Source organism: Protopterus annectens, chromosome 6.part0 (assembly GCF_019279795.1).
Source record: "Protopterus annectens isolate FY-2018-M chromosome 6.part0, PAN1.0, whole genome shotgun sequence".
Classification (NCBI taxonomy): domain Eukaryota; kingdom Metazoa; phylum Chordata; order Ceratodontiformes; family Protopteridae; genus Protopterus; species Protopterus annectens.
Window position 1 is genome coordinate 339,655,150 of NC_056737.1, and position 12,543 is coordinate 339,667,692.

The following is a 12,543-nucleotide window of genomic DNA, read 5'->3' on the forward strand; positions in this document are numbered from 1 at the left end:
AAAAAACTACTGCCAATCATTAGCGGACCGGAGTTGCGCTGTGGCGACCCCTTAAAAGCCGAAAGACAAACAACAATAACATTGCAAAGAATATACATATGTGAGAAACTAAGCAAGTAAGGTCTAGTCTCCCAGAATACAAGTAACTTCATTTTGTTATATTATTATTGCATCTAGGCAAAAAGCTATAAAAACTATGCCACTGACCAATTAACTTTGAACACCTTTGTATTATTTTTTCTTACTAAGAATCAGCAGACCCCTTATCTGTGCCTTTCCATATTAGGCACAAGTTCTGATGTACAATGTTGGAACTTTCTACTCTGGTAATGTTTACCGCTGGCAGTATTCATCTTACAAGAAAAAGGAAACTAAAGGCAGGACCATCCTGTCAGCATCCATCTTGAAAGAAAATGCATTCTAAAGAAAGAGAAAACTATATACATATATATACATACATATATGCATGCAGTGGATATAAAAAGTTTACACACCCCTGTTAGACGTTGCCCATTCGATTCTCAGTTAGAGTGTCTTCTGTGTGTCAACATGCGTGAATGGGCGTTCCTTCGTTGAAGGTTGTGCATTAGGCCTGGCAAGTCAGCGCGTAAAAATCTACTACCAATCATTAGCGGACCGGAGTTCCGCTGTGGCGACCCCTAACCGGGAAAAGCCGAAAGACACAAACAAACAATGTGACCTATAACCTGTACAATGCAATTGAAAAACAAACAAATCTGTTAGGGGAAAAATATAAAAAATAAAAAACGTACAATACGCTGGTTGCATAAGTGTGCACACCCTTAAACTAATACTTTCTTGTGTGTGCACACCTTTAAATTAATACTTTGTTGAAGCACCTTTTGATTTAATTACAACATTCAGTCTTCTTGGGTACACACGTGCCATCAATTAAAGAGACTCTGATTAACCCAAATAAAGTTCAGCTGTCCTAGTAGGATTTTCCGGACATTTACTCACTTGCCTGCTACAGCAAAAGCCATGGTTCACAGAGAGCTTACAAAGCATCAAAGGGATCTCATTGTTGAAAGTTATCAGTCAGGAGAAGGGTACAAAAAAATTTCCACAGCATTGGATATACCATGGAACACAGTGAAGACAGTCATCATAAAGTGGAAAAAATATGGGACAACAGTGACTTTGCAAAGAACTGGATGTCCCTCCAAAATTAATTTAAAGACAAGATGAAAACCGGTCAGGGAGACCTACAGCAACACTGAAGGAGCTGTAGGAATTTCTGGCAAGTACTGTTTGTGTATTACACGTGACAATAATCTCCCGTATTCTCCATATGTCTGGACTGTTGGGAAGGGTTGCAAGACAGAAGCCTTTTCTTACACAGAAAAACATCCAGGCCTGGCTAAAATTTACAAAACAATACATTGTCTCCCAAAAGCATGTGGGAAAATGTCTTATGGTCTAAAGAGACCAAGGTTGAAGTTTTTGGCCACAACTCCAAAAAGTATATTTGGCGCAAAAACAACACTTCACATCACCAAAAGAATACCATCCCCATGGTGAAGCATGGTGGTGGCAGTATTATGCTTTGGGGTTGCTTTACTTCAGCTGGAACTGGGGCTTTAGTCAAGGTTGAGGGAATTATGAACAGTTCCACATGCCAGTCACTTTTGGCCCAAAACCGTCAGGTATCTACTAGAAAGCTGAAGATGAAGAAGAATTTCAACTTTCAGCATGACAATGACCCCAAGCATACATCCAAATCAACAAAAGAATGGCTTCATCAGAAGAAAATTAATGTTTTGGAATGGCCCAGGCTAGAACCCAGACCTAAATCCAATAGAAAATATGTGGGGTGACCTGAAGAGAGCTGTACACAAGAGATGCCCTCGTAATCTGACAGATTTGGAGTACTTTTACAAGGATGAGTGGGCAAATATTGCCAAGTCAAGATGTGCCATGCTGATAGACTCCTACCCAGTAAGACTAAATGCTGTAATTAAATCAAAAGGTGCTTCAACAAAGTATTAGTTTAAGGATGTGCACACACAACAAAATATCAGTTTAAGGGTGTGCACACTCATGCAACCAGCATATTGTACATTTTTTATTTTTTATATTTTTTCCCCTAACAGATTTGTTTGTTTTTCAATTGAATTGTACAGGTTATAGGTTACATTAAAGGTGGGAAAAGTTTTGAAATTATTTATTGTGGTCTAATTTTTTATATCACAAAAACCTGGCATTTTAACAGGTGTGTCTTAACTTTTTATATCCACTGATATACACAGATACACATATACGCACACAAAATATTTCTACCATCTTTACATTTCTCCCTTCATACTCTCTTACTAATTACATTACTTGAAAGATAAAATTTTAGTTTTACTCATACCACAAAATTATAAGCCACTTATAACCCTTGTAGTTTAATGTAATAGTGAGTGCCTGAATTAGTTAATGAAAGTGCACAGTTGGTACATTAATGGAAAATAGAACCTACACATTTGTAAAGAAATGTAATGTATTTTAACATTATGTAAGTGTATCTGTGCGTTGGTGTTCTTCTATTAATTTGATGTTTGACTGTTTACTGTTTTAAATACGTAAACTGTAAAAATGTTGGCCAACAGTATTTATGATAATGTACTTGTGATTTCTGCATAAACAGGATTCTGCTGCTCTTCAAGGCTATTAGCTCTGTCCCAGTGACCTTCACTTTGCAGAATGTCCCTGATTTTGCCTCATACTTTTTTCCTGTTTCTCATTTTTGTAATTGCCAGGTAAATTACTGAGGATTACATTCAGTCAGTAATGCTACACATTAGAGATTCATATTTCTTATTATTCATAAAACGCATGTTTACTATTTTCAAAAATGTTCCTGGTTATGGGTCTTTGCCTGACCCCCCCCTCCCCCCCCCCCCATTATTTTTAGTTTTGTTCGGAATTCTTGAGAAGAAAAGTTCAGAAGTACGTTTCAAAATGTATTGCTGGTTCCTGTATTTTAGAATGTTGTGCAAAAGTTCCGTGATGCATGAGTTGTGGTTTGCAGATGAATTGTACAGATTTTTATTGCTTGCTCAAGTAGCAGAAAATATCATTCCCTGATATAGCGCCCCTCATCCTTCAATTATAAATTGAGGTGCAAAAGAAAATGTCCTTTCCCTCATCTGATCTTCCTCAGTGGAGAAAGGTTCACTGCCTGTGCCCTCAACTCTCAAAGTTGTATAGCAAAAACGAAAAATTAAAAAATGTCCTCAGAAATGAAAAAAAAGGCTCTTTATTGTGAAAAATGTAGCACATCACTTGCTAATTTTGTAGCAAGCAGCTTGCTACATCTTATACCACACATTTAGTGTTAAAACACATCAGTTCTGACTGCAAATGCATTACCTATATGCTGGTAGCACACTAGTGAAAGACTGGCATCTCCTGATCACACCCCCTAACTCACTGTTCCTGATACAGCTGCCCATTGTCTCCCCACCCTAGCTGTACTTCTGCTTGACCTTGGAAAACAGCAATAAAAAGGAAAGATAACTGCTTTATATGGTTTGGAGTTAAGCAACAACGATCAAGTACAGCATGAAGTATGGAGGAGTGATTTTTTTATTAAGATTTTTTTCAGACTTAGTCCTGTTACTGGCCATTGCATCCATTCTCCCTAGTCACCCAGTGAGCGCATTTATTCCTGAGGGTAAAATTCAGAAGGCTCATTCATTGCCAGGCGTGAAATTTGGGCATACTGGTGGCAGGAACTGTCATCCATTCATTATGGGATTAGCTTTTTCTATTAAGTTGTACTATCCCATTGCATATGACCATAGCATCTAAGGTGTTAAGTTTGCAATGGGTGTGCATGATGTATGTCCATTCCCCTATGTGGTATAATCAATGATCATGCTCCTTTGGCAGACAGTATCCCCTGTGCATTCTTCACTGGGATTCACTAAAGGACAGCATACACAGACTTACAGACCGCATCCCTTTCTGTGAATACAGGAAACAAGCTACCGCTTCCATTTCCATCCCTCCCATGTGCCAGCTCCAGAAGACACTCAATCTGCTAATTGGACTAAGGTTACCTGAGTCATCGTCAGAACTTTATCCCTCTATGCCAGTAGAGCTAGATAGGAATTTTTAATAAGATTTAATATCAGGACATGAGGTATGATGATCTCACTGTCATCAACGTACAATATGGAACCATATCTATTAGTATGAAAAGTAGAATGTATCAACTCAGTACTGCTTTTTACAGGGTAGTGAAAAGGAGGCTTTGTATTGCATAATATATATATATATATACACATATTTTTTTTTTCAAAACACTTTGGTGATGGTGATTTCTGCGTGACTTTGAGCTCCCCTATCATGTCAAAAGATTTAATAAATAACTCACAGACAAGAGATGTGATGAAACACCCATGAGGTCTATGTTCAGTCTACATTCTCTGATGCTTTTGTGGGCCATGTGACATAGAAATCATGTTTGCTAGTTTATTAGCCTTAAATAATATATCCATGTATGATACTCTTGTATCGACTCATTCTATTGTGTTATGTACATTTTTTAACACTGCTAGTATAATCAGATAAGGGAACCATAATGTTTGTCAACAGGTGTGTTTACATTTGAAAGGGGGATGGGGTACACTCTTTAAGGCCCAGTGTGCTGACTAATAGCACTGCATAATTTGCTCTGTCTGTGTGTGAATGCATATGACATTCATGATATATATGTAAACCAAAAAAAACAACAAACAAGATAAACAAAATAAGAAGTAAATCCGCTACCAAAGTCCACGAGTCACCTGAAAAGTTTATTGTAAGCGCTTTCATGCACTTCTTATGAGTGCACTTCCTCAGACAAAAAGACATACCAAACAACTATATTATATAGTTGAAGCAATTAATTAAAATTAAACAATTACCATAATAGAATTAAAAATTGAAACCGTCCTTTCTTCTCAACAGTTTTTGTTAAAATCTAACAGCACTATAACCAAATAAAACCCTAAACATTCTTAATTTAAAACTATTAGAAAACATCTATCATGTTTCAAAGGTCATTAACGTTTCAAAGCTTTTAACCTAAGCAAACACTTAATAGAAGAAGCATCATTAATTCCAAGATAGGCATAGGCATTTGTTTTCAATTGCCACAATAATTCCTGTTCCTCCAGTTTTAAATGCCAAGGTCCACCCCTTGGATTTTGGAATACTTGTTGTACCACAGTAAATTGAAAACTGGGAGTATTAAATTCATTAATATGCCTAGCTAAGGCATTAGTAACAATACCTTTAGATATTGCATAAATATGCTCATATATGCGTTGTTTAAGTTGGCGTTCTGTCTTGCCCAGGTAGAATGCTGGGCACGACTGACACAAAGCCAAATAGACTACGCCCTGGCTTTCACAATTATATTTATCATGAATTAAATATCTACAACCTTTAATGTAAAAACAAGACCCTGTCTGAATATATTTACAGTACTTGCACCTACCACATTTGAACATACCTTTCTTGTTCTTATATTGGCCATGCGGTAGTTCAAATAATGTTTTTAAGGAGACACCCTTTTTGAAAACCATTACTGGTTTCGAACCGAGTGTTTTATTGAGGCCCTGATCCTGCAGAATAAGGTCCCAATTACTATTTAATATCTCCCTAAGTTGAAGGGACACATCATCAAATTGTGTAATAAAACTAGTGACATAATTTCGACTATTCGTTGACACAATAGACGATGTTGGCATATAAATAACATCAGATGAATTAGTTATGTTAATGGATGAATAACCTGTGGTTAAAATAGGACCCAAAGACCCCTCAAGTCTCTTACGTGAAATTTCAGTAGTTAAAGCTTGAATCAACGATGATGGATATCCACGGTTAGAGAACATCTCACCTAACCTATGGCATTCTTGATGAAAATCGTCATTGTGGGAACACATTCTGGACGCTCTAACTGACCCTTAATGACCCCTCTTTTTTGAAAAAATGGGTGGTTGCTAGTAAAGTGCAAAAAGGAATTGCTATAAAATGGTTTTCTATATATTGTAGTTCTAAATCTATTATGAACTACATCTTTGTATAAATTAATGTCAAGAAAATTAATGTCATGCTCCCGATATTGGAATGTAAATTCCAAAAATGACGTAAAGGAAACCATTGTCTCAACCAATTTCTCAGCATCACCTTGTGTACCTTTCATTATGATAAAAATATCATCTTGATACCGTGTATACCATACAACCAAGCTATTAAACAAAGGATGGGTAAATAAAAAAGTATGTTCCCAAAATGCCATGACAGAATTAGCAAAGCTGCCCCCACAGGGGGAGCCCATGGCAATACCTGATTTCTGAAGGAACAGTTCTTTTTTGAACATAAAATAATTATTACTTAGGACAATGTCTAACAGGGAGATAATCAAATCAACATCTTGTCCTGGGACATGTTTCAAAAGTAAAAAGTCCCTTACCCATTCTAAACCTAGTTGTTGTGGAATGACTGTGTATAGATCCTTAATATCCACAGTCAAGAACCCATAAGTTTCATCAAAGGGGATGCTGTTCAAATGATGTAGTACATGCCATGAATCGCGGCAAATCTGGGCTTCTGTTTTTAATGCATCTTTCAATTTAGCATCCACCCACTTGGCACATGCATATGTGATGGAATTGCGTCCATCAATAATAGGCCTAAGAGGGGGTCATTCATATTTTTATGAAGTTTAGGTATTCCAAACATTACAGGTATTAAAGGTGCTTGCATTGTTAAATAATGATAGGTTTCTGGAGAAATGCTTCCTTCAATGAATAAATCACTCAAATGATTTTTAATACATTGGTAAGCTTGATTAAGTTCATTCAAGGATACTTTGTCATAATTCAAAGTTAGAAGCATCTTATACATCCTGCTATCATATTCTACCTCATCCATAAATATAACACCACCGCCTTTATCGGGCTGCATTACCCAGATGTTATGTAATTTAATGTATTCAATAAGCTCCCTGTCACCTTTAGAAATATTAATTCAAAAAAATCAACACTGCTACGGCTGGAAGTCACACTTTGAAGATCTTTATTAAGAATTATAGACGATTGAGCGCTTTCTTCCCTACATACAGGGATTTCATCAGAATCTACATTCATTCCCATTTTCCCCAATAAATACTTAATTCAAACCATGATGTCACTCATTACAAAAATCGATAGGATAAATTTAAAGTGCAAGGTGCATATTAAAACCATGTTAAAAATATGTTTAATATATAAAAATAAAACCATGTAAATATAAAACATACTATTATCTCTCAGGAGTGTAAAGAGTTCAGATTTACTATTTTGGAGAAAGTATTAAGAAATCCAAGGGGTGGGGACTATAGAACATATATAGAAGAAAGGGAAACAAAATGGCAAATCAAATTACAAGCAAGTCTAACCCCAGGTTTAAATGAAATTATTTCCATAAAGCCTATATTAAATAAAAAAGTGGATTTTACAAAATGAAATGGTATGTTTTTATGGAATTAAATGGAACAGATAATAGTATGTTTTATATTTACATGGTTTTATTTTTATATATTAAACATATTTTTTAACATGGTTTTAATATGCACCTTGCACTTTAAATTTATCCTATCAATTTTTGTAATGAGTGACATCATGGTTTGAATTAAGTATTTATTGGGGAAAATGGGAATGAATGTAGATTCTGATGAAATCCCTGTATGTAGGGAAGAACGCGCTCAATCGTCTGTAATTCTTAATAAAGATCTTCAAAGTGTGACTTCCAGCCATGGCAGTGTTGATTTTTTTGAATTATTAGTGGACTTGACACTGTTTGGCTCACTTGTGGTTTACCTTTAGAAATATTATCATGATGTTTGTGTTTGTGACGATAATAATCTGTAATTAAAACCCTGAAAAACATTTCAGTTACTTTCTCAAACAACGCCAAATTATTATTCAAAGGAGGATTAAATGTACTTGCCACACGTTCATCAGATACCACACAACTAGAATTGCCGAACATAACATTTAGGTTTAACTTACATATGAATATTTTTAAATCACATAATACACGTGCTAAATTCGGCTTCATGCAAGGTACAAAGTTGAAACCTTTGGTTAACAATTCCATTAATTCTGACGGAATAACAACAGAAGTAAAATTAAACACATTAAAATTGTAACTAGTACTTTGCAAAATGGTTAAATGTCCTGATAGATCACCGTTGGTTACCTCCTGCGCCGATTGTTTTTCTTGCGCTGTGAACATTGGCCCCAGTTGGAGTTCACCTTGTAAGGGGTTGATTTGCTGTTGCCCTTGTAAAAACCCCGAGTGTTCTCTGTATGACCAACTTGTCGGTTCTGTTTGGAAATCCTCTCACTACACCGGGGTTCAAAATTAGTCCCAGCGTTTGAGTCGCCATTATTAATCTCGGCCGAGTCTGTGAAGTCATCTAAAAGGGACACCTCACCATTGTCCATTGCTATGGTGCCCGAAGCCGCTGATGAATTATGAGTGCCATCCACATGTTTAGTCGGTGGATCAGGGTAAGCTTAATGTTGTTCATAAGTGAGCTTGTCACAGTTGATTTTACGTTTTTTAGTATCAGAAATTTTCATATCGTCCAAAATCACAGTCAGAAAGGAGGAACAGGAATTATTGTGGCAATTGAAAACAAATGCCTATGCCTATCCTGGAATTAATGATGCTTCTTCTATTAAGTGTTTGCTTAGGTTAAAAGCTTTGAAACGTTAATGACCTTTGAAACATGATAGATTTTTTCTAATAGTTTTAAATTAAGAATGTTTAGGGTTTTATTTGGTTATAGTGCTGTTAGATTTTAACAAAAACTGTTGAGAAGAAAGGACGGTTTCAATTTTTAATTCTATTATGGTAATTGTTTAATTTTAATTAATTGGTTCAACTATATAATATGGTTGTTTGGTATGTCTTTTTGTCTGAGGAAGTGCACTCATAAGAAGTGCATGAAAGCGCTTACAATAAACTTTTCAGGTGACTCGTGGACTTTGGTAGCGGATTTACTTCTTATTTTATTCATGATATATATGTAAGACACTAAAGAGATTATTGCATTCTGTTCCTTAATTCTGCTGATCCCCAGCCATTACAGAAGCACGTTAGTGCACATTATTTCCTACAGTCTGGTCAGATGTTTGACAATGGATTAATATAACGGGTTCTCAGTAACTGTTGGGTGTGACCAAAACAGATGCTTGGTCACAAAAGCATAGCTGATTCAGCCAGCCCCCTGGGTCTTACCCCCTCAGCTCTTTAAGTGAAGAGCAAAAAAAAAGGCATTTCAGCACTTCATTGTAGTAATTACAGTCAGATCTGTGTCCCAGCTCTTTCCTTAAAGAGCCTACCGGCACACCAACCAGGTGGCCAGATGCATGAAATGCCCCCATTTCTGTGCCCTGCCCCTACCCTTCTTATTTATATTTAAAAAATAATAATTTCTTCTTTAAAATGTAGCAAAGAAATGCTACAGTTTATACCCTGCCTGCATGGAGTGCTATGGCGCTCAGTTTTTAGTTAAAAAAAAAAAAAAAAAAAGCTGTAGCAAACTGGGCCACACATGGAGCACTATAGCAGTCAGGTTTGACTGTAAATGCAATACCGCCTTTTAAAAGCCAGTATTGCATTAAAGAGAGATCGGGATTGGCTGATTGCACCCCCAATGGTTTCCGTTGCCCTCTCGCCCACCCTACCTATGCTACTGCTTGGTCAGTGTAGAAGCCCTACTATACGGCAGTGAGGGTGACCACAAGCAGTACCATTCAGCTGTTCAAATACACTGTCATACTGTATTCTCTGACAAATGCTTGTTAAACATAATGCTTCTGAGGAGTAGCTGATAATGCCATTAGGTTTTATAACCTCAGAAGGAAAAGTGAATGAATGCTAAGGGAAATTATTTAATTCTTTGTCCTTACCACATGTTGTATACACAATTAGTTGCATGCATCCACTTATACGTCATACAAGTCTCACTTAAAACTCACATGTTACAGCTCAGACAAAAATAAATTCTGTCACCCAAAATAAAACAGATCAATACATAGTGCTTTTGCGTATCATCTTGTCTGGGAAATTATCACTCAGCAAAGTTATGGGTTCAAATCCCTTGAAGCCTAGCTATCTGGTTGTTAGTGCAGAACACTAAAGCTCTTACTTTCTAATGAGCTGTCTCCTGTGGCAAGGATACAGAGTTTGAATCTTTCCACTATCATTTGCCTGCCGTGTGACCTTGAGCAATTCACATAACAGGACAGTGCTCTGGGGTAATTGCGAATTTGGTCTAGACTCCTCAATGGTCTCCTAAACTACATGCCTAGTAACTACTTGTGAATATATGAACCCCTTAAGATGCCTTAAAGTATTTAGAAGTTCACAATTCATCTTTCAATACAACACTAAAAGACTTGTCAGCCTCATTCTGTTGTATGAAGTATTCTTGTCATTGTAGTTTGCACTGAAAGACTAGAGGACTAAACTTGTGACTTGAGGTAGAAAGCAGGGAGAAATAATGTTTTGGCTGACACATAGCAAACATTTCCAAAGAACTAAGTACATTAGCAAAAACAAAATACAATGTGGAGTATTAAGTAAGTTACAGAAAACTAAAATTAACAAAATACACGTATAACATTAGATAAGTTACAGAAAAATAAAATGAGTCAGTTTAAGGGACAGCTGTGAATTCCTCCTTAGAATGTTTTTGCTAATAGATGTTTTGAAATGCTTTTGTGCTTAAAGAGCTACACTGTGTAAATTTTAAATAGAATTATACCAATTATAGTAATTAAAACATAGTCACTTTGCTTTTCTTACAGGTTGGGGAAATAAAAGCTCATGCAGCTGAATGGAAGGCCAATGTAACTGCTGAGTTCCGTGAAACCCGCAGACGTCTAAGTGTTGAGATTCATGACAAGCTTCAACGGGCGGCAACCATCAGAAGCATGGAGCGCCGAAGACTAGGACTGGAACAGAGAGCCCACTCATTAGACATGTTGTCACCAGAAAAGAGATCAGTGTTTGCTGAGTTGGAGAAAGGGCGCTTTAAGGCATCATCCCAAGAGAGCATCAACAGCAAACCCAATAACCTTCGGGCAAAGGTAGCAGAGCGTTATGAAAAGTCAAGGCAGGGAGCCTCCGAGGACAACATTATTAATAAACTCACCAGGAGGAAAAACCTGGAGCACAGGAAAAGCATTCCGGAGGATGTAAAGAAAAAAATCTATGAAACATTTGGTAGCTATTCATCAGACAAGGAGGAAAAGAAGGAAGAGGAAGACGAGAAACTGTATGATTCGAACACCACTATTCTTGCTGACTGCATACAGCACACAATGGCCCTTGAGAATGGAATGGTACCAAATGAAAACAAAGAAAAGGAGAGAAATGGACTCCTTGCAAATCAAAACTGAAAACCAAAAATAAAAAAATTAAAAAAAATGAAAGAAAGTTAAAAAAAGAAAGAAAGAAAAAAGGGACTTGAAATTTATAATTTCTAGGATTTTTAACTTAAGATGTGCCTTATCCAGCCTTGTGTAGACTTTGGAGAAAGCCTGGTCAACACATCACAGAGATACATTTTTCACTGTGTCATAAAGAACTAAATGCCTGTTCTGCCAAATTTATCATAATAAGTACTTGAAAAAAAAAATAACAAAACAAAAGAAACATGCCAGGGGCAACTTGGTTTCCAGGCACTTTCCAATGACAAAGAGCACTGTGGAAATATTATCGCTCTTATCAAGGAATGCATGGTGCTTAGTAAACTGTTCTGTTTTTCAGACTAGCAAAGAAGGACAAATGTTTTTGTCTTTGTGGTGTATTGGGTTTGCCAAAGTTGAAACTGCCGGTAATGGCCTGGCTTGAGGTGGCTGGATCTTTAACGGCTTTGTTTCTTCCTTTTGGAATCAGCATGTCATACTAACTGGTTCTTTTTTCTGCTAGAGACATTATCTTCATTAAAGTGGACAAGTGCTCATAGTTAAGATCCATATTGAAGATTATTCACAATGTTGTTAATGCCTGCTATTGCTGTGTGTCAACTTGTCTCAAGCAATTAAACTGAAACAGATGCACACACAGAAATACAGATACACACACACACACACACACACACACACACACACACACACACACACACACACACACACACACACACACACACACACACAAACAAAAACACTCTGCATACCCTACCCAGCTGACAAGCATGCGTGCATTGTTCAGTAAGTAACACTGTGGATATTATTACTGTTGAATAAAACATTTTTTTATAAATCAACTTGTGTTACAGTTCTTAAATGTCACTGTGTTCCTCAGTACTGGAAAACTGTTCAGTATTCACTGCATGACTGAAGAAATTATTATACATTGATTCCAGAGATACAGTAGCTTTGAGGTCATTTCATATCTTGTAACTTTTATTCTGTGCTATCTCTTTCCAACATACTATGCAAACATTGAACATTCCAGTGTTCAGATTTTATTTCCATGGTC

At 36.6% G+C, this 12,543-nt stretch overlaps 1 protein-coding gene across 1 annotated transcript in view; it reads left to right on the forward strand.

Annotated features, from left to right (window-relative positions):
* KCNK10 (potassium two pore domain channel subfamily K member 10) overlaps positions 1 to 12,328 on the forward strand; it is a 972,966-nt gene extending 960,638 nt beyond the window's left edge. The window contains exon 7 of the mRNA XM_044074099.1: positions 10,866 to 12,328. Coding sequence (XP_043930034.1) covers positions 10,866 to 11,459 — 594 coding nt within the window. The 3' untranslated portion in view covers positions 11,460 to 12,328. The remainder of the gene's footprint in view (positions 1 to 10,865) is intronic.
* The last annotated feature ends 215 nt before the right edge of the window (positions 12,329 to 12,543 follow it).